Below are 26,128 nucleotides of genomic sequence, written 5' to 3'. Positions count from 1 at the left end.
AAACGAACAATTCTAAATGCCCTGTTCCTATCGTTAGTCTCGAACGTGATTGCGATCTCTTCTTTGCGATTGATTAGATCGAAAAGAAGATGAAATGAAAACAAAGAGAAAAGATGAATAAAATGCTCTTCATTGAATCGTACCTAATACATTATCGTTAACAATGGACTTGTCTATCTCGTGCCTCTCTATAATAAAGTCAATGGAAAAATTCAAACAGATACGTATCTACGACGAATTCAAGAGCTTCGAACGGCCACGAGAATATAAGCGAGAGTGATTAATCTCAATGCTCGTCAACGCCCACCGTATATGTATATGACGTTGCCACTTGAGGGTATTAGCGTAAAGAGGACGCGAACGGGGTTGAACGCGACTAATCGTTCCAACCCTCTGTCAGCCGACCTTTCTCTCTCTCTCTCTCTCTCTCTCTCTCTCTCTCTCTCTCTCTCTCTCTCTCTCTGTGCTCGCTCTTTGCCCCGCTGTTCTTAATTTTACCGGACGAATTTCGACCTCCCTACATCATGGAAATGGATACTACCCTTTTCGTGCAAATTGAGATCGTGCATCTTCCAACGCGACACTCGACCCAAATTCCACCATCCCTTTCATGTTTTTAACCTTTACCTCGAGCCCAGATTTCATTTGCATTCATCGCGACAGACGGACGGATCGAGGACTCTACCGCTTCGACTTTTTTCTTTTTCCTCTTTTTTGTGCGTTTACAAGGGGAACGAGATATTTATATTATAGAGCAAATATTTGCTTGGAAAGGAAATCAACAGAGAGCCATAACGTGTCAATCAACTAGCTAGGTTCTATAGTTAGTACCGACGTAGTCAACAGGCTGTTTCTCTCTTTCTCTCTCTCTCTCTCTCTCTCTCTCTCTCTCTCTATATCTATCTATCCATCTTTCTTTATCCCTCGCACACAATTAATTTATCGAGTTTACTCGGGCATTAAGGACTCGCGACAACGACATCTCTTTCGTTATTTCTCCACCCTTACTTTCCCATCATCCATCGTGTCGCCAATAATGATATCGAGAATCAATTAGGAGCCAAGAAAATTGGCGTGTTTTCATGGTTACAGCTTGTTCTGTTTCTTTTTTTTTTCCTTTTCTACCGCGAAGCTCGATTCTTCTTATCTGCCCCGCTGAAAAGAAATTACTTATTTCTTCGTTCAGCTGCTCGTTTTAACAACGACTTTTGACGTCGTCGTTTGGTCGATACGAACTATACGATATACTTTGGACGAAATTTTCATTGATCACAAAAGCGAATCATAGTGTTATTTTTGTAGAAAAATAAATTTTCTAGAAACGATGATTGGAATTATACTAAGAGAGAAAAAAAAGAGGGGAAAGAAGAAAACGAATTGATACGAAAATATACGAGGGCATAAAAAAAGAAGTGTTATTGTTTGCGATAACCTTGTGTCCGAAACGACAGCGATAAATAAATATAAAATTTGTCGGGATTAACGTAGGCGAACTCGGATAAAGGTAAAAAGGAAAAGGGTAAACTACTGGCACTCCTCATCTTCATGGAAACTTCCCTTGCTCTCACAATTCCACTATCTCCATTCGAAAGCGTCGCTAACGAAGATTTATCGAGGTCAGCAACGAGTTACGAGAGATAAAAGCGGTAGGAGTGTATAGGAAATGCTCGTCCCGTCGTGCAGTTAAATGAATAGTAAACGCATTCAGATGCAATCTCGAAGCAACCCTTTAGTCGAAAGATCGAACATCTCAGAATCAAGATGGACAAGTTTTCATTAAGAATACTAATATCCGTAGATCCTTCGTTCATAGAATTACATTCGTCGATCATTATTGTTTACTCGAATACAAATTTATAAGTGCAATTCGTAATTTTCCCAATCGTTACGTTCGATGATTAATTATTATAAATGCTATTAGTTCCCGGAAGTTGTGCATATTATGTTGCTACAATATACTATTATGGATACCTCGAATAGATTGCAAGGGAATAACCGTCGTTGCATCATTATACGTTTTATTAAAAAAAAAAAAAAAAAAAAAAAAGTATCAATTAAGATTCATCTCGATTGGATTTCTAAAGATATTATGAGTAGTGTCATTTCGAAATCGGTATATTAAGATTCCTGCAACCAAAGCACGTAACGCCGATAATTCAGTTATATCTTTTATCCGTCCACAAAAACGAATTTATATCGTAGAGAATTTTTCTCATGACAGCGACCGTAAATATTTGTAATATATAAAGAAAAAATAAAAAGAGAGAAATAATTCTTACTCTAATAATTTCTTACTAGGTCTCAGCAACAATATCGACGGTCTCAGCGATAATATGATTATTATTATTATTATTTTCGTCGCTAGGTGACAGCACACGCTGGACAAAGTTCAACGAGTGTAGCAGCATTAGTTATCGTATCGCGCACCAGGTGGTAACTCTTTCCAATAAATCTTGAATCATTGATTGCCATTGTCTTCGAATTGTTAATAAAATCCAAAATTATTCATTAATTAATGGCACGCACCACAAACACACACACACACACACACACGCGCTGTGTCTTTATACGCTGCTACAAACGCAGATCGACTAACAAATAAATCGAACGAGAATACGAAAGCAATTAGATACTTAATAAAACACTTTAGATTTTTTAGGTTTAATACGATAGAAAAGAAAATGTGTAACGAGCAAGAAAATATAATAAAAAATGATCGAGAAAACGTTTATCACGATGGATACGATAATAGCACCAGGATTCGCGCCACTTTTAGGTTACCAGACAAGAAAAATTCGTTAAGGCGTTCGCCGTTAACGACGTATAATGATTAAAATCGTCACGAAATACAACGTATTTTTACCTTATCGAATTAACGCGAGAGAATATTAATCGGCTACTTTCGTACTCGTTAAAGAAATTTTTACCGCTTCGCGTTAAAACCGTTCTCGCGGTAAATTCGAAACTAACGAACTTAGCCGAAGAAAGTCGACTTGGTAAGCGATATAACAAAGATGGCGCATTTTCTCAATAAAATCGAAGGGCAAGATCGAACGTATCAAAATGAAGTACTTATGTATCGTTCGAAGGAAAAAAAGAAAAAAGAAACTTATCTATCGAAAGAAAAAGGAAATTCTTGCGTAACGAAATGAGGCTCCCTCTATTTCCATCTATCTTTGTCTTTCTTTTTAAAGTCTCTCTCTCTGTCTCTCTCTCTCCATTATTCCTCGACATCTTCAGAGCACACTAGGATTCGCTTTCTCGAACGAGTTTCGACTCTACGCAATCGATATCAATGCCTGCCGTATTTCTGTCATCATTTCGCTCGTGATATGTGGTTCGAAAGATCATTGTGTATGTTCTATTCTCTCTTTGTTGCATTTAGCATTAAGAAGTAGGTCTGTTTCTTGGCACGAGAGACAAAAATCGAGGTAGTGTTCGTTAACGTGCTTCGCTATAGCGTAAACGAAGGAGAGGAGGATCGTTTGATGATCCAATTTAAACGTACGAACATTCGTACGTTTTAACGAAGACAATAGTAAGAGGGACCATATTAAAATGAAGAAGTGACCATAAGGAAAATCGAGAGAGACAAACGTCGACGTTTGTGACCGTTGTTTCGACGGATAAAGAGCGAAGATTCTTGAATCAAACGAAGGTGGATTCTCGAAACGTCATAGTCGTTTCCAGCGAAGCTGTCTTTCTCTTCCATAAGAGAAAGTTGAACGTGTCAACGTCCTCTCTTTCTCTCTCTCTCTCTCTCTCTCTCTCTCTCCCTCTCTGTTATTTTTCTTTGAGTAATCTCAACCGGTATCCGGCTTGTATCCGGTATGCGATCGTATTCGGAATAAAGATCCCATGAAGACAATCCCTTTTCGTCCGACCGAATGACAGGGAACGTCCCTGAATAATGCAGGAAGAATCTCTGGTGATAAAATAAGCGTGCATCTCGAAAGGATTCGAAAAGATTTTTGACATAAAGAGATAGAAGAATTGTAAGAAAATCGTAAACGAGACCAAAGATTTCGATAACGTACAAGAGGGCCAAAGAGAGGGGAAGGATTTGAAAGAGAAGGACGAAAAGGGAGTGGATAAAGAGGAGTGAGAGAGCGACCGAACGAGAGCGAGCGAGAGAGAGGGAGAGAAACGTCGATCGCGGTCGTAGGACGATGTTGGCCTTCTGCGGCGCGAAGGAAAATCTCGTAACCGACGCAGTGACGTCGTCGTGAGGGACTCGTCTCCTTGATACCCAAGACACGAAACGTCGTGCCATTTCTTCGATGTCGAACATGTTTGGCTGTCCGAGGGAGGCCGTGCGAGTCAAAGTGAAGGTATGAACGTTTCTTCTTCAATTAGTTTTTTTAACCTTATATTTTCCCGCTTTTTTTCCTTTTTTCATTTCTTTATTCTTTCTTTTTTCCTCATTGTTCCGCCGAAGGTGGTTACGCCATTGGGAAAACATTGTTCTTAAGAAAATATTTACGATGTAGCTTAGCCAAGTGCAACGATTGAAAAAAGTCATCGAATATAATCTCAATCGGTGATCATAGGGTCTGCCGAAGACCCTGCGGATTTGATCGTTTATTTTCCTTCGTTATATTCTATGCGACTGTTTCAAGAAAGATGGCTGGTTAACGACTCGGTGTTTTTTTCTTTTTAATTAATAAATCCATTACCATCGAGGAAACGCGAAAATTCGTCCTTCGGTAAAGGAAAATATTTGGTCGTATCGATCTGCTCGGCTTGTGCAGTCCGCGCTCTCTTATGTTCGTGCGCTCGCTAAGGATCCGAAATTAGCGCTTCCGCGATACTACTACTACTACTACCATTATTACTACCCTCCCACCGACACTGTGTTAATGCATAAATGGAAAACCTTTTAGGAAACGAGTTCTCTGAGAGCGAACACGTCCACCTATATATTAAAACGTAGCTACATTTTATTCGGCGTTTTATCGGGGACACGCAATTTTAACTTTGCTTCTTTTTTAGCAATGACTTTTCGCAATTCGCAAATGAATTGCGAAAGACACAAAAGCGTCGTAAAGATAAAACTCGAGGCGATCTCTCATTACATCGATTCGGCGCGATTCCATTTGGCGGCAAAATATCTCGTTATATGTTTGTTTCGTTGCTCCAGAAATGTCGGAATATTTGTTGTTCGATTCCTTGCACGCGTGTATCCGTCGCGCGTCAGGTTAATCCTTATCCGCATCGACAGGAACGTGACTCTTATGTAAAGAGGATCAACGGGATTACTGCTACGAGGGTTCTTTAAAAGGATATATCAAATAATTTCTCTTTCTCTCTTGCGTAGAAATGCGAGACCAGGCATCAACCGGAATATCGAAAATTCAGCGTCGATCCGCAGATAACATCGATCGAAGTTCTTCAAAGTATACTCATCAAGGCATTCGATATAAAAGGGTGAGCCATATAACGCGTACGATTAGAAAAATATCGAAATAAGACCTCCGGATTAGTATTTATGCCGTTAACTAATTAAAAAAGAAGTACATGCTCCTGCGAGCGAAAATAATTACTATCTTCGCTCAACGAGGAGTTACGAAGAGATACGATAAAAATCTTTGGATTTAAGGCGTACCAATTATTAAATCTTCTTTTTTTCTTCTTTTTTTTTTTTTTTTTTTTTTTTTTTTTCTTTCCTCTTTCTTTCATCGTCCAGGGAATTTACCGTTTCGTATCGAGCGATAGACGATTATGGCTCGGAAACGTATCTCTTCCTACTTTCCGATTGGGACTTGGACGCCGCATTCATCAGGTAAAAAGAACCATACAGTAATATTCTCGAGAACAATAATAAAACGATAAGGCGAACGATGAAACGCTCCGTTTCGATATTTCTAGTGCGTCGGAACCTTACCTCTATTTGCAAGTGAATCTAAAGCCTTTCGGTGAGACAGGCGATTGCGATTGCTATTGGGAACAGAATGCTCAGGAGGTGGCAACGAGACACCAGGAAACTGGCGGCTTTCCATATAAAACTCCAAAGTTACCTGGCCTCATAATGAATAAGGCGAGTACGATTTATTATTATTATCATTATCATTTCAACTTTTGCCAATCGCATATACGTCGCATATACAGATGGAAAGAACTTTAAACATGGTGCAGCGGGCGTTGGGTAACTTGAGCGACGAATCGTCGCACCAACAAAGTGTTCAGCCTCCTAGGCCACCTCTGACGGATGCGGAATTTCGTCGATTTTTGGATCCCATCGGTCAGGTGATACATTCGAAAGAATTAAGGGCGGTTATTTACTTCGGTGGGATCGAGCCCAGTTTACGAAAAGTCGTTTGGAAACATATTCTCAATGTTTATCCGGAAGGTATGTCCGGCCGCGAAAGGATGGATTATATGAAAAGAAAGGCCCAGGAGTATCAAAATCTTCGTGAGAGATGGCGGGTATTGGTTCAGAAAGGTCAAAACGTTGGAGATCTTGGATATGTTACTGGTATGGTTAGAAAAGACGTTCTCAGAACGGACAGACATCATAAATTTTATGGAGGTTCGGATGACAATCAAAATACGGCGAGCCTTTTCAATATTTTGACGACTTACGCTCTCAATCATCCGAGCGTTAGCTATTGTCAAGGCATGAGCGACCTGGCGTCGCCTCTTTTAGTTACTATGAGGGACGAAGCGCAAGCCTACATTTGCCTTTGCGCGCTTATGAGAAGATTGAAGGACAATTTTATGCTGGATGGCATCGCGATGACTACGAAATTTGCCCATCTTGCCGAGGGTAAGATATTAACAATGGATTTTAATATTCTTTCTGTATTACGAGAGATTCGTCTTTTTCTTCCCCCCTCCCCCTCCCTCCACTCCTTAGGTTTACAACATTACGATCCAGAATTTTACGCCTATCTAAAGTCACACCAAGCGGACGATCTTCTATTTTGTTATCGCTGGCTTCTATTGGAAATGAAACGAGAATTTGCCTTGGACGATGCTCTAAGGATGTTAGAGGTGCTCTGGGCTGCACTCCCTGCGCAACCGCCTAACGGTGAACTAAATCTCGCCGAAGTACCTTTCCCACCACCTTCGCCACCGCCCAGTCCAAATGTAAAACACATTCGTGAGAACGCTTACACGAAGGTCTGTGCGATTAGGCGACAAAGTTCATCGGCGTGCATAGCAGCCAATGGAAAACGAAAAAATGTCAGCATTGAAGAATCTGGAGTACAGCCAGCTGCGGAAAGGAACGGCGATATTAAGAGGTATTATTTCGATTATAATATTTTTGGGATGAAAATAATTTGATTATTAATTTGATATTAACGATTGTTCGTAGATCCAATTCTCCTTACGAGACATCTTCGGAGCCAGAAAATGATTTGACCTCAACCAAGAATCGTAGAAATTCCGAATCGACGGAAAAATGTTATAGTACGGATTCTTTGACCGGAAAGTCGAAACGCGTTAATCTGTTGGAATTGAAAGAAAGATTATCTCTTCAAAGTAGAGAACAAAATAAAGGTACCGAACAAAATGATACGCCGGAAAAAAAGTGTGTGCGCGTTGTGAAAAATTTGAACGAATTTTTAAATTTCACTAGCCTGAATCGAAGTAAAGTAACGCCTAGCGATGCCGAACCAGAACTTAGGTATGCCCTGTACAATGCATTTACAACTTACGTGGAAGCATAATTGATATTTTCTTTTCTTGTTCTTCTTTTTTATTTTTTTTTTTTCTCTCCTTTTCTTTCTTTTTACATGACGTACAACAGGCGAGTTTCAAGCGAGAGCGGTGTTCTTAGAGTTCTTAGGGACGAACCAAGTTCACCGGACGACCCAACAGATTTTTTTCCAATGACTACTTCGATGACAAGAGAATTAAGACTGGAATTGGAATCTCTCGATCGGCAAGTCTTTGGTCCTTCCCCACCGAGCGAACAACAATGTGATTGCGTTCTTTCGAAACGAGAAAGCGAACTAGCAGAAAGTGAAACGGAAACGGAACTAGCTAGGTGTAGTCCAGTGGCAGATGTGTTTGTGTGGGAAAATCCGCTACATACTTTGCAACAAAAGCATCATCCTGCGACTCCGGATGAGCAAGCTGATCTCGAATACGATGGAGAGATATTGGAAGATCAAAATGGTGTCAAGTCTGTAACGCCTATCAGATTGCTTAAACGAAATGCAAGGTTGCCTATGATTTGATTATTTTTTAGACATGCAATATTTCGGATTTGATGAGAATAAATATCAAAATTCTTTCTCTCATTCTCTCTTTGCCTCTCTCTCTCTCTCTCTCTCTCTCTCTCTCTCGCGCACGCGCGCGCTCAAGTGGTAACACGTATGTACGTGCATTACAGATCTGAATCTGCATCGGATAGCGAGGGTACGGAAAGTTGGCATCAAAATACGGAGGCACCTGAGAGTCCAACGAAACAACCGGTCCAGGAGCATTGCGAAGAAGCGACAGAGCTTACAAACTTGATCCCAGCAGGAACCAGCGAGGATCAGTCGGGAGAAAGTTCTTTACCACCACCGCATGAATTTGGCGGTGGCAATCCCTTCCTAATGTTTTTATGTATTACATTATTGTTGCAACATAGAGACTTTGTGATGCGGAATCAGATGGATTACAATGAAATGGCTATGCATTTTGATAAAATGGTTAGACGACATAATGTGATTAGAGTACTTAATCAGGCAAGACAATTATTCGCCGGTTATCTAAGAAGACATTCCGTAACGTCGGCTATTGGAAAGTCGGACTGCGTGAACGTTTAAAAAAAAAATAATGTAGCATATTTTCCCGGAGCTCTTCCATTGAAGCATACGCGACGAATAAAATATATATTACGTACTAAGTCTTTAAACGGTTAACATACCTTTATGCCAATAATTAACGTTTCATAACACTCGTTAATTGAAAGCTCCATTTTTGCAATATTTTACTCGACACGAAGGACGACTCCAACGAAGTGACACAAATTATTTGTCGCGTATATAAAATATATCGAATATTGACGCGCGCCTTGAGACGGCATTCAGCCTTAGCCGGCGAATGGCACGCGTTAAGCTCCGTTACGGCGTTCGCTTACGCACGACATCACCATATCTCGATACGAATGCACAATAAAACCGTCAGCACCGCGTCGATAAATCCTTTCAGCGAACCCTTTCGGCTGTACCTCGAATTAGGATTAATCCCTAGCTTAAATTTGTAAAGTATCTTTAACTACCTTAGCGGCTATATCTTAATTTGTTCTCAAACGGTATGCTTGAGAAACGACAATAAAGTGCATTTAATTTTATCTCTACTTTGTGACTCTTAGACGATCTTTGTCCTTTCAAGAAAAACTTGAATAGAATTGTTTCTATTATATTTGTCGCAATTTTAACATTTAATTTATTTATTTATTTAAATTAACGTTAGAAACTACAAAATCGTTATTGCATCTAAATGACAATGCTTCGTTTAAATAAAGCATTTTAATGTTATCGTTTAATTAAGTATTTTAATATTATGCATCGTACGTAAATGGGATGTTACATCGGATACTGAAATAATTTAATTATAGTATAGGAAGGATTATCCTATTAGGGAATTTATTTTCGCCTGTTGGATCCACCATTCGATAAAATCGTCAAGATTCTCAGAAAGATATTCAGCGTGTCCAAATAAATCGAAATAGCACTGAAAAGGAGGAAATATTTTCAATTAATTTATGTGAAACGATTTAATTTATTATCTTTTCTCTTCACAATTTACTTACTTTTTAATTGGATCATACGGTCTTATACTCTTGTCATGGTAAACAGGATATACTTGTGCATCCTTTATAATATTTTGAGTGTCATACAAGAGGAACATTGAGAAAAGTATTAATCCACCGTATATAGATAGAGAATAAAGACTAGCACCTATAGCAGTAGTAGGTGGTAAGAAAAGCGTTCCCAATGAACTGACAAATACCACTCCCAAACCAATAGAAAGAGGTCCTGCCATTTTTAAGAATTTATCGCTGGGTGCACACATAGCTACAGTTGATAATCCACCTATTACACCGGAGGTGTACAAGGCGGCTCTCATTAACAACGGGCCACCCATTAAGCATATTGGTGCGATAACAGCACCGATTATACCAGCATGAACCATCCATGCCAATTGTTTTATCCCCAAACCTTCTTTATAAGGAATGCTTTGTGCCACTATACCGCTTCCAATCATTGCCATCATTGTGCCAATAATAGCGAGCCATCCTTGACGAGTTACCAAATTCATCATAGCAGGGGATCGTAAACATAAAGCGGCAGATGCTGCTGTAATAATGACAGATCCACCAAAATACATGTAAGTCGTTCTAATTCTTTCTTTTACGTACTGAGGCCAAAAGCTGCGTAAAAACGAACAATTGTATTAGCGCATATATAAATTAAAGAAGTAACTTATCTTTATATATATATATATATATATATATATATATATATATATATATATATAGATACATGTACATACTGCATTTGATCTATGGCTCCTGCCCTGCTATCAAGTCCCAATCCATAGTAACAAAGGGAGCCCAATCCAAATGCGGAAGCACCAGCGAGTATAATCTTTCCAACGTTAAATGCTAAAATATAGTTATCGATTAAATATATGACTGATGGAGGAGACGACGAGAAATTATTATTCATAATATCGTAAGTGTTCAAATTTACGTGTTTCGGTAGCTGGTTGAGCCAATTTTTCTGCAACAGTCTGGTTTCTACGTGCGGTTCTCGTAAAAGCGGTACGTCCATCGTTGGCAAACAATCTCGAAGGTTGAATTTTAGTTAACATGGGTTTGGGCACAATAGGAGTTTTTATAAAACTCACTAGAGTCGGCGAGAGGCCGACTCGACAAACTCTAGCTAGCATCATTTTGTTGGTTTCACTTGTCCACTCGTATTATTTGTTATACGAAAAAGAAAATGGTTTAAACCTGAAACGTAGAAAAAACGTACTTAACCAAATACAACGAAAAAAATCTAATATTCGTCCTTATGTTACGTACGATTTACTTGATTCGAATGGGCGAGTGATCAAATTTGTTTGTTAAAAACGATAATTTGTAAGCAGCTCGGCTACTGATATTTAAAAAATTATATGTCGAAGTTACTTACATGACGCAACAACGGTGCAACTGTTATTTACAAAATCGAAACTCTGCAAACTACGTAACGATTTTACTGTTTCTGACTACTACGTGGCGCTCGTGTTATTCATGACACATGCGTAATAACTTATGCAACTTCTAGAACTTACTTATAATTTAATTACTTGCGCAATTAATTTGCAATTAACGTTTAAGAGAATGATAGTTTTGTAGCACGTGTAATTTTGTTTTAAAAACATATAAAATCGAAAGTGCAAATTAATAAAATTCAGATTTCCCGCAAAAAAGAAGAAAAAATATTTTTCGAACGTAGCGCCGTCTAGGTTGAAATACATCAAACGACATAGACGATCGATTGGAACCCAATTTACGTCTACTTCATGTCGCATCAATGACAAGTGGAACGGAATCAATATTTTCGCATTTAATACTGTAATATTTTGCGTTTTTAATAGATCCAAATAAATCACATCCTCCTTTAACGAATTGACATGCGTATGAATATAGAGTATACTACGTAGAATACAAGGTATCGTTTCATTTTCCTACAAAAATAGGTATTACGATTTTTACGTCGCTCGAGCCGTTACTTCAATGCATATATATATATATATATATATATATATATATACATATATCAGATTTCTATTTGAAACCGTTTCGTGATTGTATCATGAAGCCATCTATAAGAATAAATTTCTTTATTTTCTTTATACAAAGAAAGGGTTGACAGAGTCCTTCAATGAAGCTGGCAATGATTCTAGGCCACTCGATACGGAAATTCTCGGCGCCAGTTATTTACGACGAGACAAAGTCTATTATAGTCTTCCATTTGGTCATTCGACATTGAATTTTGACTATGCAAGCCAAGGATAAAGAAAGCACGTTCTTTTCATCAAATTAAATAATACGACATTCTTGCTTTTTATTAATTAAGAAATTACATCTGGGTAAAAATGACATTATTTTTTTTTCATAATATTATTTTAAAGAAAATTCTTGCGAATCGACGTATCTTCTCTCGTGTATATATTCTAATTAACATTTTCTTTTCTCTAATGCTTGTTCATCGAAAGAAGTTCAACGAACGGGATCAAGAATATACTCAATGTCTACGTTTTTAAGGATTATTTTTTAATTTGTCTAGATCGGCGGACGAGCTGATGGAAAGTAGTAGGCTCGAAACAAAGAGGTGGAAACGATAGGGAAAGGATGAAACGAGAATAAAAGGCATTGAAAAAAGAAGGAAAGAAAGCAAGCGAAGAAAAATATTCGATCCGATTCGAAGGAGAGAACTGCCAACAACCCCACGAGGCATCGACACGCATGCGCGACGTATCTTCAACGAAGGGCGAGAGAGAGAGCAAGACAGAGATCGAACACCGAGCGTATATACTGTCTCGCAGTTTGCTCCCGTTCTTCTCGTGAAATTCTCTCCTTTCTATTCTCTTCGACCGTCTAATTTCCTTCGCATTCGCTTTAAGACTTATTTGTTATTATTTTGCTTTTCAAGTTCGAGAACGTAAGGAGCTCCGTTGCTTTATCGACTATCATCGTTCTTCCCTCGCAGACGAATTCGTGGAATGCGAGAACGAAGACGCGCCTCATGATCGTCCCTTTCTAAGCCGTGAAAAGGATGATCAAGGGATTGGTACATTCGACTCTTCCGAAAGATATACTTGTCTACTATCCACGAATAATGTAAGTAACTTTTTTTTAACGAGCATAATAAATTGGTAATTAATGTTGAACGATTTTAAAGTAAACCAATCGTTCGTTCGTTCGTTCGTTTGTTATTTTCTACGCGCGCATGGAAACTCGTAGATTCGTATAGATGACGTTACAACTATATACAGGAATAGGGTGCAAAGTACTCGCTCCACCGAGAATAGGAAGGAGAGAAGGAGAGTATTCTTAAATCGTCATTCTATTTTAATCGAATCGTATAAATTATTTGATTGCTTCGATTTGATCGGTATCTTTAAATGGTAACATTCTCTTTCGATCGTTCATTCCATTGTTCATCCTTTTGTCTATAATACACAATGTTGTTAATTTATAAAACGATGCGATCTATTTTTCTTGCTTAACTTAGTTATTGTCAAGGATACTACGTGCTTACGTTAGTAGAAAAATCATTTTTAAAGCTGATAAAATTATAGCTTCTCTGTTTTTCTGTGTGACTGCGGTGAAGGCACAATTTCGATTATGTATGGGAAGGCAGCCATATTCGTTCGCGCTACGAGGGAATAATATTCTTTTAAATTGAAAGCCTCGCGTCAGCGCGTGTGCTCTTTCTTTTTTTTTTTTTTTTTTTGTTCTTTTAACGCGGAACAAAGGTAGACTCTGTATTAATTAGGAAGGGACCACTCTACGCTACGGAGCGGAACGCACAAAGATGAGAGTAGTCGATCGATCGATGCGTGACTTTCTACACGTTGACACACACGCACGCACAAATAAAAGAATTAAAACGACTATGCTTCGTTCTATCATTCTTTTTGACGTGAGATTATGCGACGAGATTAAAATAAGGGACAATCTTTCATGAAATTTCTTCTCTTGACTTATAAAACACATCGATCGTGAAATTTGAGCACATGCATTTTCACAACGATGTAATCCGTTTAGTCGCGACGAAGATCGATGGTTGGAGGAAACCTCTCGATTCAAAACTTCTTACCAGTTTCTTGGTACATAAATTGGTACAAAAATAAAAGGGGAAACATCAGTGAATTCTTTTCGACGTTCCGTAACAAGATTCATCGGTGTGCTAAAGAAATACGAGGTGTGGGAGAGTTAAAACAGAAGCCATGGAAAGAAATAGAGGGTTAGCGAGGGATTTTGAATAGAGCGAGCAACAGAGGAACAAGGAAAGATTAGGATTGACAAAATACAAATGTACCCATATAAGAAAATACTATAATACTCGTGCGTACTGAAACGAAATTGTAGACGAATAAGGATATCTCGTTAGTAACTTAGGATTTTGAAAAGTGAAAGAAAAGAAAGAAAAAAAGAAAAGGGAGACAATATTTTTGTTGTCGGTGATTTTATTACATATCCACGCTTTCCCAGTCGGAGAAGAGAGTAAGTCGGGGAGTAAAGGAGGGGTCGAAGTAGGGGTAGAGAGAAAGAGAAAGAGAGAGGGAAAGGAGAACGAAACGAGGGTGTTGGTTGCGAGTCGATAAACCACGGGAAACGCGAGCACCCTTGCGCACGGCTTCAACATGGCCGACGGTGAGTCCCATTTCCTTTTTCCATTCCTCTTACGGATAGCGGTGGTCGAGATTTACGCACAATCGATCTTTTTCTTTCTTTCTTCTCTCCTTTCCTTTGTTTTTTATTCACGAACGTATTCTTTTTCTTTCCTTACGAGCACGTATACTACAACGAGCCGAGAAAAAAATGATCTCGTGAGATCGAAAGAAAAGGCGAGTGGAATCGAGCATCTCCCTTTGATCCATCGGGTAGACCCGATACATTCGTCGAGTATAGCAATCGGAGACATTCGAAAATTATGATCTTTTTATTTGGAACAGTTTGTTACAGTTCTTCTTTCTTTTTCAGACGAGGATTCGATATGCGACTCAGGGAGGCCATCGTCTCGCTACCTTTTCATCCAGGAGGATTGAACAACAAGTAAGTCTACCTTCGTGTCTGTTTTCTTCGGTTAAGTGCACTCAAGGCTGTATATCCTTTCGTTGGAGAAAATTAGAGACACGATCTCTTCGCTGGAACTTTCAAAAATCGATTCCAGCTATCAAGCGCAAAATGTTTTCTTCGCTTCTACGAAGAACACATGGATCGTCCATGATTTATCAGCCTTGGTAAGATTCTAACGCCGAACAATCATTGGACATATTTGCCCGTTTCACGAAAGACAACGAGGATTTACCTTTGTTCGATCGTTCATATGCTCTACGCTCGTCAATTTAAAATTCCTCTTAAAATCTTTGTCCTGTGAAGTACACAGAAGCTTCGACTTGAATGGGAAGTGTGAGTGCATGTCTACGGCGATCTAGCCAAAGGCAATTTTCTCTTTCTTCGCTTATCTAATGGCTACATTTTAAATAGTCTTATTTTTTCTAGAGTGTCCTCGTTTTTTTAAAGATCTTCTATTTTGTCCAATGTCGCTCGACGTAGCTTTAGAGTTTATCATAACCCTTCTGACCATCGTACTTTGCAAATAAGGGATGAATGACAAGTGTCAGGAAGATGAAACAAAGATGAAGCGTTTCTTTCAAAGAATCAAACGAACGACATCGTATCGACAAGTAAATCTATAGACTTTGATACATTTTCGTACAAAAAGAAGAATATTTTATTTATACCATCTCGTTCTTTTTATTTCCTTTTTTTTTTTGTTACATTATCTACTATAAGCATAATAGCTTATAATCGGTAGATTTACGGTTGGTTGACAAACAGGTAAGCAACGAGATCGATCTATTTTTATAATACGTCGTTAATGCATTCTCGTTTCAATAACATTTCACCCGTACTATCAGTAGGTACTTCTCCTCTCTCTCGTGACCTATTAGCTCATTAAATGTACTTTAATGGATACACAGGAACAAATACTCACAGGGATCGATGAAATTTCGTGAAGTACATGAATAATACGCTCTCCAAGGAGAAAGAGAGAGAGAGAGAGAGAGAGAGAGAGAGAGAGAGAGAGACACATACACACCTAGTGTAGTATTTCCGCAGCGATCTCTAGATAGATGGATCTATATATGTAAATCTTTCGTTCATCTATAGATAGGCTCTTCGTGCTCAAGGAAAAAGCACATAGACGCGAGATCCTATATTTGTATCGACATAGATCGACATAGGAGCTGTGGATAATGGATCGATTCATTCGAGCATGTTGCTCTGTTCACAGTCAGCTTCATAGAAGTAACGAGAATCAAGCGACGACGGAGGAAAACGATTCATCCTCGTCGACGGATTTCGGCTTGGAAGAAACGGTCGAGTTTCACGTCGCCGAGGACACTACCACGTGGTCTTCGCTCGCCATAGCGCGGGACAACATTCAGCTTGAATCGGCCAACAACGGACGCAACAACATCAACAATAATCTGACCACCTCGAGGATTCGTCGAAATAGTTCGATCGATAGTCTTGCCGATTACGAAGGTAAAGATTTTATGATACATGAGGTAGTAGATTTTAATTCCTGACCTATAGAAGAAACATGTGTAGACGTGTATACTCACACACACACACACGTAGCCGAGATTTCTCCTTGACATTGTTCGTCGTTACAAAGATGTCGCATTATTTCAAGTTCACCGATTAGAGTGCACCTTTGAGCGGTGACTAACATCATCCACTTTTAACGAGATCTCATTGAGAAGATTATCTAATGTTCCAGAGATTCCAAGTACGATAGAATAGTATTCCGTTAAAAGAGAAGACGAGTCAACTCGATATTGGAAGGGGTAAATTGCGCAACGGGAGGAGCAATTTAACGAGTCAAGTCGAGTCGAATAGAATAGAGTGGTTCGCAGAGAGAAAATTCGCAGTCAGAAATCAACGAGTCGCCGGCGGCCGGCCGGTTGCTCGTGAACCGCGATAAGCACCACAATGATGAGTCAGTCAAGAGCCGCGCGAATACACGATTATTCCGTCGATGTTCAACGAGCGTGAAATTTTACAGGGCGTAACTCTTCTCGGGAGGATTCGTCGTCCCACGAATTGACACCGTCCGAGTGGTCGGATCTGTCCGAGGAGGGAAATCTTCCGTCTGGTTGTTGCGGGATCGTTAATACCAACTATCCAGGATTTCAACATCTGGCGCCTTCATTGCTCTCGGATACCGACCTTACCGAAGACGAGCACGACAGCTGCCCGGATTATATCCGTTTGAATGACATCGACGGTCGCTCCAGCGAAAACGGCAACGAGTATAACAATAATATCGACGAGAGTATCAATCATCTTTGCGGACAGAGAAACGATCGAAAGACCTTTTACGAAAAGCCTAAATTTAATATACAGGTAGGTTTAAAGACGTCATCATTTTAACCAATGGATCCATCCCATTATACGATTTATTCGATCGTTCTCCTAGTTAGATTATCCTCGTATCATTTTCAGGCTTGACTGTCTCGTTTAATTGGACTTCCTTTGAAAAAGAGAATGTAATTTGCTTGATCTTTAATAGAAATTTGCATATCGCGTTACTATTGCTACAAGTTTCCTTAATTATCGAATGTTAATGCAACATATAATGCTCTTGGTATTCTCGCACACGTGCTTGCAGACGGTGACTTCTCTGTACGAGTCAGTGGTGCCACCCTCGGAGAAGTGTATAAACTACGTGAAGAGCGTGGAGGTTTCGAGGTCGGAGGAGAAGGCTCTTTCGCCAGAACCGGTGATCATCGAGACTGAAAATTTCTTGACATTGGAATCCGAAGAACCGTTCCGTCATTCCGAGGAGATTCTCAAAAACGAACACGACAGAGAGCTGGACGTAGAGCTCGAGGTCTTCAAATTGTCAATCGGCGTGAAGGAGACGTTACAATTTCCAGAAATCGAGGAGATTTTAGATTCGGGAAAAACCAGCGAAGTAGGCGAGGTAAATGAAAGAGAAAATTCTCTTTTATATATCTCGATTATTCTAAAAAGAAAGAAAAAATATTCGTTGTAATATTTGGACGTAGAACGCATCAAGTGCAACGGCATGGTTAGTGTATATAGGCGCGCAAGAGCGAGCGATTAGAGCGAATGAGAGATCTAAAAGCAAAGAGTAGCGTTGCTGCGGGCGGTCCGTTGCGCTATCGCACGTGCAGAGAGGGAAGCGTTTTGCGTCGACTCGAGCCGGCGAGCCGGTCTCTACGTAGCTACGGTTAATAATGCATTCGGCATAGCACTTATTACGATCTTGAATTCATTCGCAGACGGAGGATAGCGTGGTGGAGCACATCGACCTCATACGCGAGGCAAAGGAATTGCCTCGCACCGACCGCTCCAAAATAGGCAATCAAGCAACGACAACGTCGACGGCGACGGCAACGACGATCGTGTCGAACGGTTCTCCTGGTGACTCTGAGACTAACACCGACACCGAAGGTTACACCGAAGAACAATCAACGTACACGAAGCTCGAAGAAATTGATCTTCTCTCGAGCATCGGTCGAGACATCGGCGTTGATCTCGAAAAATACGTTCAGTCCGTTCCGGACGTCGTAGCCATGGAGGCCGTTGACACCGTGCGTGGCTCATCGCGCGGCTCTTCACGCGGCTCTTCGCGCTCCGCGTCCGGCAATCGCAACATGCTCAAGGATCCTGTCTCGGAAGACACGAACAAGATTTTAGATCGAGATCTTTCCGACGCGTCGAGCGTCGACTGTAGGAAGAAAGAAAAGATGGTGAGAAACCAGGCAAAGAGAAGACAACAACAACAACAACAGCAGCAGCAACAGCAGCAGCAGCAACAACAACAACAACAACAGCAACAGCAACAACAACAACAACAACAACAACAACAACAGCAACAGCCAGTTCGGTCGTCCAACTCGCGACGGCCGGATAAGCGAAGGGCCGATACCGAGAGCGGTCCAGGTATCGCTTCCTTACATATTTTAACTCGAACGGGCTATAATAAACGTCGGTCGAGTAATCGCGAAGTAATCTCACATTGTTTCTTTTAAGTTGTTTCAGGAAAATATCGCGATTAGAGTAATCTAAAAGACAATAAAAGCTTCGTTAGTCAAATACGACATATTCGAAACGCACATGCAATGCGCCTTTCTTCACGGTTGAAGCATGTGCATGCATAGTTTTTCAGTCGTAAAGTAAATCTTTTAAACGTATTTCGTTTTCGCTCTTGCGTTTTATCAGTCAAGGTATTATCTTTATCGATGTATAAAGGTCATTAAAAGAAACTCAATGGTCATCTAAGAGAAATAAAATGAAATAAAAAGAGGAGAACAAATTTAACGAACGATCGAACTTTTTACGATACCGGCGCATCGTTATTCCGTTATATTTAGTCCGCCGATAGCGGTGCCACGTCTGCATCGCCGACGTAAGATACTTTAAAAGTCTCAAGTGTAACCTTCTTTTTTTCAAGGTGGATTTGATGTCTTCAATATCGAAACGGCAATGCCAAAGATCGACTTGGATGCGATCGAGTCGCATTTGAGAGCTGCGCGTGAAGAAGAGCGACGGGTGAGTGGAAATAGTTTGACAAGAAAGAGACGCGCACAGATGAACGATATATAATGGTATAATTAATAAGAGTTTCCTTTCGAATTTCGTATCTCGAATAAGAGTGCAGCAAAATAAACGACGTTTGATTTGCAATGCTTTTATAGTAACTTTTGAAATGTAGACGTAGAAAAGGTACACGTTTATAATCAGCCGAGAACACCCTTTTCAAAGCGCGTTATTACTCGTCGCTGATTGTTAAAAGAGCATCATGCCAAGTGGCACAAGCCGGCACCAGGTCTGCCTCTTCTTTTTCTTGCTGCTACTTCAGACATTCTCTATTCACGTTTCTCTATTATTCTTCCATGGGCTTACCTGAGATATCATAGTTTTAAAAGGGTCGTGGATCGTATAACAGTCACGCCGTAATTCTTCGCGGATGTGCATCCTCGTATTTATTGTACATACATACATGCATGTTTGTTTGTGTGTGTGTGTGTGTGTACACATTTGTTTACATATATGTATGTATATATGTATGTCGTACGCTTAGATATACAGAGAGTAGGCGTGCATGCATGTAGGCTTTCGCTCGAGGCCATTGGTCAGGAACGGACTTAGATTTACGAAAACCCAGACTCGATTTATAATCTAATCTTCGCTAACACGAATGCACAGAAAGCATATAATCAACATTGTACTGTAGGAAATTTTGATAAGCGAGAGTCGATAAACTTTGACGTTCGTTATAACGAAATGAAAACAACGAAGAAACACGAGGAGTAAATACGATCCATAGTTCACGGACGTGTAATCGGAAAGTTGATACGTTAAATTAAATGTGTAAACTTAAAATTGTTCGTGCATAAATTCAATCATGTTAACTTAGCAAAATTTTCAATAACGGTCTCATTTTTCATTCTCTCTGTCGAGATTCGATTTATTATGCACGATCTATCTTGTATATCTACATTGTATGTTAATTCGAAGACGGAAACGGAAGTGAGGAGAGGAAAAAAAACTGATCCGCGACAAATCTATAGATGGAATAAATTTGAACATAACTCTGTAATAATTAAGATTAAATTTAACGGGAAAAAATTTAATAACATCATTGTATTTTTTAAGTAGTAAAATATCTTCATCTCTTAGTAAAGCTCTTCATTAGTAGGATCAAGTTGAAACATGTACTATAGTCGTTTGAAAGACGAAGATAAACAGAGAAACGTAACTAACCGAAAGTAGAAGTATACGTGGGTCAAGGGACGCGCATGATCAGCCAACCAAGACGTTTTACGTCTACCTCAAACACTGTTTATGTTCTTTTGTTGAAGTCGTAACGGGGAAATAATTCGCGAGAGTATCCTCGGTAGTGACTATGAAGTAAAGAAGGATACATCTCGAAAGAAAAGAGAAGTAAATAGAAAGAGCTTTGAAAGCTATGAGAAGTAAATGTATCATCTTAAATGTACTGTTGTTACTTCGCCAGAGACGGGATCATTCAAGACGAAGTTATTCTTTTTATTTCCATTCATTATTATCATTATTGTATATTTGTAGAGAAAATTGTGCAAATAATTAATAGAGAAAATAACGAAAATGCGAGGTAAAAGACCGGAGGAAGGTAGCGGAGAGCTACGGCAACAAGTGCCACGGTCGCGTCAACCGTGTCGACCACTTTCACCAAGGATCGTGAACGACTTGGCCAGACGTTAGACGCTCCTAGACAGTTAGCTACTCTCCAGCAACAGCAGCAGCAGCAGCAGCAGCAACGGCACCACCACCACTAGCCTACTATCGTCGTCATCAACATTACCACCACCACCGTGTTAACTCTGTGGTTAAGCCTAGAAAGAAGTGTACGTACGCCGGAAGAGAAATAAGAAGAAGAAGAAGAAGAAGAAGAAGAAGAAGAAGGTTCGGTTCGGTTCGGTTCGGTTAGTTTCTACGTTCTCTCTCGAGTTTGGTTTGTATCAGTGTAGCACGATTCTCCTCTCGCGTGCACGTTTCTTGGTCTCGTGCTCCGCGTGCTGTATCTCTCTCGTGACGTATTTATAACGAACGAGGACACGTGATTGGTAGGGAAAGGAAGAAGAAATAAGAAGAGAAAAATTCCACTTTATCGTCGATAAAAAGAAAGAAAAGAAGAACAATATGGGTAGCAGCAACAAGTCTCGAAGACACTACAAGAAGGATTCGCGTTTTGTGGCTGATCTCTACACCTTCACTTACGACGACTTTGATCTCGTAAGCTCAGGTTGCTCAATAATGACAAGTTACAGATGTAATGGGAACCCGACTAAGCGGGCGACAGCGTCCAACTATCGAAACGTAAAATTACGCGCCTACTTCTCGATACGATACCATATCTCTCGCTGCTTGCTCGGCAAGCCACTTGGCTAACTCTCTTCGTATACTCGTCTACCTTAAAGACCATCTAGAACGTGCGATTTGAAAGTAGAGGTTCCTCTTTTAGGATAGAGAAAATCGTAGTGCGCCACACTTGGATTTCTCTCCCCCCCTCTCTCTCTCTCTCTCTCTCTCGTTTTTTTTTTCTTCTATCGATATAATCGACAATTATCGTTAAATAGAAATCGATGATTTAAGTAAGCATACGTTGCAAAGAAAAAAAAAGACGTGTATCGATTTCGTGTTACGTTCAGTGCTTTTTATGACCTATACGATGAACTGTGGCCTTTAATCACTATACAAACTTCCTTTTAATTGGTTACAAATCCAATAATTGAAGACATAGTGAACATTAACCGGGTAGCTTGTATACGATCGAATTTTATTCGATGTATTCTAGTCCCTCGTTGCTTTAATTAGACTCTTGATTAACGTAAAACCTTTCTATAAATAATTATAGAATACACGCGCGTATGGAAAGATCATTCGCTGTCGCCTAGCTACGATCGTTTGTTCAAAGATGTTCCAGCTCGTAAAAATAATTTGATCGTATGATCGAACGTCTTAGGAAGATGACAACGACACGACGAGAGCACCCGTCCCGGTACCAGAAGTCAAGGTGCTTGAGAAACCGAAAGAAGAGAAAGATCCCGAGAGGGAAGATTTGATCGCTCGATTCGATAGATTGATCCGAGGAGATCCAGATGATACGCTTGAGGTGCAATTTTTTTCTTAATTCAATATTCTTTCGTTATATATAGCGAGATTTTATATATGTAACTTTTCTTTGTCCTTGGAACGAAGGTTTATTTCAAATATATAGGTTTATTTCACTCCTTACACCGTGTAATTTAAATGTCATACGTCTTGTTTATCTCTTGTAGAAGATATATAAGCTGTTTGAACGTAAAGGTAAGAGAGTAGTCTTGCGAGGTTAATAAAAAAAAAAAAAAAAAAAAAAAAAAAAAAAGAAAAAAAAATTGGAACAAGCTCGTAAAACGCGGCCTGTTATTAGCTGCACAAGTATTCGGATACGAAGTCGAAATGAAAGGCGTGCCTACGGCGATCAACGCCAACGGTCGAGGACCGTTTTCACGCCCGCGGGAATTCGTGAGATATATTGTACATACATACAATGAAATATTTTATTTGCCAACAGCGACGGAACGACCGTGAGGAGATTAGAAGAAGACTCGCAATGGGTCCGGACGCCGAAGACATGCGCGCTGAACGCGGAAGAAAGCCAAGCCTTCAGTCTCGCCTACAAAGTGGTTCGTATCGGTTCTATCCCTCTTTGCGAGCATCCCTTAAGGCTCGAACCCTTGCGATCTAAAGATAAGTCATGTACAAACCATTATATAAAACGAACAATATGACATTTTACGATGAATCTTCGTAACTCGCTCGATTGCTATTAAAATTTTTACCAGGTGGAAAAGTAAATGCGTATGTACGTTATTACTATACATATATAATATACGTAAAATAATAATTTTAAATAATATAAATAAAAATTTTATTTGGTACTTATTTATTTTATTGAACGTATCGAACGCGTTACTTCTCCAAAGGCATGAATCTTCAAATTTGCTTCATGAATGAGACACCATCGGACACAGAATCGTCATGTTCGGAGAGCGACGCTTTGCCAGGATCTACACCAATATCCCGTGGATCGAAACAGCAAGCGAAACAGCAAGCGAAGCAGCAAACACCCGCCAGACCTCAAGTACTCAGCCTTCCACCGTTGAGACTCGACTCCGGTACAAATTCAGCACCGGTGGACGAGGCAGACTTTTTTGCACGCCAAGCGAGACTTCAAACGGAAGCACGCATGGCACTTGCACAGGCTAAAGAAATGGCTCATATGCAAATGGAAGTGGAAAGGCAAAGGCTCAAACAAAGTCCTATCACGGAAATGGTACGATCCAGTCTGGAAAAAGTAAGTCAAATAAAAGATCGAACGACTCTTTTTCATTGTAAATCTTAATTTAGAACTCGTCGATAATCGATTTTCAAATGGTCTCCTTGTAAAAAGGTTGGCATTCAACTGGGGGAGGATAGGCGACGGTTGTCTAGAGTTTTACTCACGGAACTCAATGTTGCACAGCTTCAAGTAATAGCTAATGATCTACACGCGAGAATCGCTGCTTTGAACGAAGCTCTGGTCGAAGGACTCTTGAGAAGGGACGATCTACATATGGAGCAAGATTCGATGCTCGTCGACGTCGAGGATCTTACCCGATACTTGTAAGATCTTTCGAAACTTTGGATTATCCCAGTTTTGTCACTTTTTATATTTGGTATCTCTTATGAATAAAATCATCTTACGATTTTGCGTATAGAGGTGCCAAGCAGGAATCGATGAAAAAGAAACAACAAACGGCTGCGGCGAATCGAAACAATCAACAGACGACGATCGGTCAAACGAAGAGCATGATCAAGCCAAAGTTGACGCACCGTAGTTTAGTCGCTCTCGTTAGGAAATAATCTTTTGCCACGAGACTACGTAGTCTCGTCGGAAATTAAACGAGCGGAGCTATTCACCAGGGACGATGAAGCTTTGCAGCATTTTAAAACGTTCGAAGAACAAAAAGGAAGACGAGAATTATTACAACCGGATGGATAAGAAAGCTGCAATCTTTGAACGAAAAATCCGAGGTGTGCCTGCTTAGACTTTTGCAGACAGTGTTTCAAAGGAAAGAAAAAAAAAAAAAAAAAAAAAGAAAAAAAAAAGAAAGATTTTTTTCAGAATTTCCAAAGGTTTTTACAGCTTTGTCGTTGTCAAGTCGCAAAGTAGTTTTACCTACGTACGTATATACATAGACGGTCAAGTAGCAACGAGCAAGATTAACTACGTTTCAGTCCGAGAGGTGCACTCTCTTTCTATATCCGGATCCAGACGATCTGATTGTAATCCACAACTATGCATGCATATGTTTACCGAGTGTATCGACATCGCCTTTATATAATAGTGCGCCAAAATAACGGCAAATCTCCTCTATGTTGTATATAAGTCGAGATTTTTTAGTGGATGCACGTATTTACGATTGTATTTCCTTCATTGTCGCGTACATAATTTCGTTCTTTTCCATGTCTTCCAAAAATTATCTCCTCCTTTCGTTTCTCTTCTTTTTCTTTTCTTTTCTTTTTTCTCTTATTCTTTTTCCCGCTATGAAGAAACGTGTGTTACATATCAAACAGGTAGAAAAAATATAGTTTTATTAATCGAATTACATCTTCGCGCCTACGAAGATTCATTTCTGTCGTTATCATTCGAACTAACAAAAGGCCGTGCATTGAAGGAAATATTAATAACCGTGCGAATTTCTTTTAGACAACGTCGTCGATCAATTTGCATATCACTATTCATGCATCCGAAAGTATATCGGATTTTCCTACCTTATGTCGCATATACGATACTTATGACAATTAATGAATGCATCCCTCTCTTGGTGGAAAGTAGTGAGATACGTTGAAGTAGGTACACATTTCTTATCCGTACAAAAAGTGCAGGATGTTACCTCACTTGGCGTGTCATTCTTGCGAAGACAACGTCGTAACGATCTCTACGAAACACTCTTCAACACGCGTGGTACACACGAACGTTTCGCAAAGATCTATCTTAATTAATTCAAGAAGCGCTTCATCTACGATGCGTTGTCGTGAATGAACGCTAAAGGAGGCCGCTAATTAACTCTGGATCGTGCAGTCTAATTAGTTGTTTGAGCATTGTTTATCATCTCGAAACGATGAGACACAAAAATCTACGTCTTTTTGTGTGATAACGGCGTAAACGTAAAGCACGATAAGGCAGAAAACAGTTTGCATGCACGTTTATACGATAATTGAATTTGCATTCCTTCGTCTCTTCGTTGATGCATTCATCTGCCGATCTTCGTATGCTTGGAGAAATAAATAGAATCTCTGATCGAGCTTTAACCGCGCATATAAAAGCACGAGATATACGTGATATTGTCGTGCGTGTACGCGCGTGGATGCAGGGTGATATGCACTTCGAAGTGCACGATCGATTCGAAAAGCAAGTGATGTAACAACGAAGGATTTTAATATTGTGAGGCCTTGCAAAAGATAGGAAGAAAAGTAACAAGATTCTGGATCATCGAGACAAACACAGACACAAGTACGAGATACACGCAGTAGAAGATATTTATAATATTAAAGAAAATAAAAAAATAAAAAAAAACCTCAAACTTGAATCCATCCTCAAGGAGGGCCGCCGTTGGACGATTAGATCGGCTGTCATAGAAAAGTCTACACACTTGCGTATTATCTACAAAATACTTTTAATCGTAATATTAATTAATAATATACAGATTGTAAATAATTAAACAATAATAAAATATGCTGTAACAAGTTCTCTTCCGCATCTTTCCGCATTTTTCTCTCTTCTCTTTTTTCGCGATA

General features: G+C 39.7%; 3 protein-coding genes across 12 annotated transcripts; 2 read left to right on the top strand and 1 right to left on the bottom strand.

Moving 5' to 3' along the window:
* The first annotated feature begins 3,279 nt into the window (after window positions 1-3,279).
* Window positions 3,280-9,295, top strand: LOC118443562 (uncharacterized). The gene is made up of 9 exons (XM_035870745.2): window positions 3,280-4,331; window positions 5,318-5,427; window positions 5,687-5,782; window positions 5,869-6,037; window positions 6,109-6,766; window positions 6,857-7,244; window positions 7,319-7,630; window positions 7,754-8,170; window positions 8,342-9,295. The coding sequence occupies exons 1-9, from the start codon at window positions 4,281-4,283 to the stop codon at window positions 8,760-8,762; spliced, it is 2,622 nt and encodes an 873-aa protein (XP_035726638.1). The 5' UTR covers window positions 3,280-4,280; the 3' UTR covers window positions 8,763-9,295.
* Window positions 9,296-9,422: 127 nt separating this feature from the next.
* On the bottom strand, window positions 9,423-11,294 carry LOC118443590 (growth hormone-inducible transmembrane protein). 2 transcript variants are annotated; one of them, XM_035870811.2, is made up of 5 exons: window positions 11,139-11,294; window positions 10,695-10,957; window positions 10,495-10,606; window positions 9,752-10,372; window positions 9,423-9,672 (listed from the first exon to the last, which is right to left on the bottom strand). In XM_035870811.2, the coding sequence occupies exons 2-5, from the start codon at window positions 10,894-10,896 to the stop codon at window positions 9,585-9,587; spliced, it is 1,023 nt and encodes a 340-aa protein (XP_035726704.1). In that variant the 5' UTR covers window positions 10,897-10,957; window positions 11,139-11,294; the 3' UTR covers window positions 9,423-9,584. The 2 variants fall into 2 exon arrangements, with proteins under 2 accessions (XP_035726704.1, XP_035726705.1); XM_035870812.2 differs by having other exon boundaries at window positions 11,030-11,186.
* Window positions 10,556-26,090, top strand: Schip1 (Schwannomin interacting protein 1). Of its 9 annotated transcripts, none has more exons than XM_085662236.1 (14): window positions 11,489-11,660; window positions 11,896-12,012; window positions 12,279-12,832; window positions 14,702-14,773; window positions 16,020-16,273; window positions 16,797-17,137; window positions 17,403-17,717; window positions 18,040-18,703; window positions 19,215-19,312; window positions 22,269-22,418; window positions 22,860-22,971; window positions 23,272-23,642; window positions 23,739-23,950; window positions 24,046-26,090. In XM_085662236.1, exons 3-14 carry the CDS (start codon window positions 12,768-12,770, stop codon window positions 24,188-24,190), a joined length of 2,799 nt encoding a protein of 932 aa, XP_085518362.1. In that variant the 5' UTR covers window positions 11,489-11,660; window positions 11,896-12,012; window positions 12,279-12,767; the 3' UTR covers window positions 24,191-26,090. The 9 variants fall into 9 exon arrangements, with proteins under 9 accessions (XP_085518363.1, XP_085518362.1, XP_085518360.1 ...); XM_085662234.1 differs by having other exon boundaries at window positions 11,896-12,081; XM_085662235.1 differs by having other exon boundaries at window positions 11,852-12,012.
* Window positions 26,091-26,128: the final 38 nt, after the last annotated feature.

This window comes from Vespa mandarinia, chromosome 17 (assembly GCF_050613455.1).
Source record: "Vespa mandarinia isolate Hongniang chromosome 17, ASM5061345v1, whole genome shotgun sequence".
Taxonomy (NCBI): Eukaryota; Metazoa; Arthropoda; class Insecta; order Hymenoptera; family Vespidae; genus Vespa; species Vespa mandarinia.
This window is presented reverse-complemented; position numbering and strand designations above follow the sequence as displayed.

Excerpts from the sequence above, each read along its gene's own strand:
- LOC118443562 (XM_035870745.2), top strand. The coding sequence starts at position 4,281 with ATGTCGAACATGTTTGGCTGTCCGAGGGAGGCCGTGCGAGTCAAAGTG. Across the intron at positions 6,038-6,108 it reads CTGGCCTCATAATGAATAAG|ATGGAAAGAACTTTAAACAT; the intron begins GCGAGTACGATT and ends TCGCATATACAG. Across the intron at positions 6,767-6,856 it reads ATTTGCCCATCTTGCCGAGG|GTTTACAACATTACGATCCA; the intron begins GTAAGATATTAA and ends TCCACTCCTTAG.
- LOC118443590 (XM_035870811.2), bottom strand. The coding sequence starts at position 10,896 with ATGATGCTAGCTAGAGTTTGTCGAGTCGGCCTCTCGCCGACTCTAGTG. Across the intron at positions 10,607-10,694 it reads TCAACCAGCTACCGAAACAC|CATTTAACGTTGGAAAGATT; the intron begins GTAAATTTGAAC and ends ACTATATTTTAG. Across the intron at positions 9,673-9,751 it reads CCGTATGATCCAATTAAAAA|TGCTATTTCGATTTATTTGG; the intron begins GTAAGTAAATTG and ends CCTCCTTTTCAG.
- Schip1 (XM_085662237.1), top strand. The coding sequence starts at position 12,768 with ATGATCAAGGGATTGGTACATTCGACTCTTCCGAAAGATATACTTGTC. Across the intron at positions 14,774-16,019 it reads CCAGGAGGATTGAACAACAA|TCAGCTTCATAGAAGTAACG; the intron begins GTAAGTCTACCT and ends CTCTGTTCACAG. Across the intron at positions 17,138-17,402 it reads AGCCTAAATTTAATATACAG|ACGGTGACTTCTCTGTACGA; the intron begins GTAGGTTTAAAG and ends ACGTGCTTGCAG.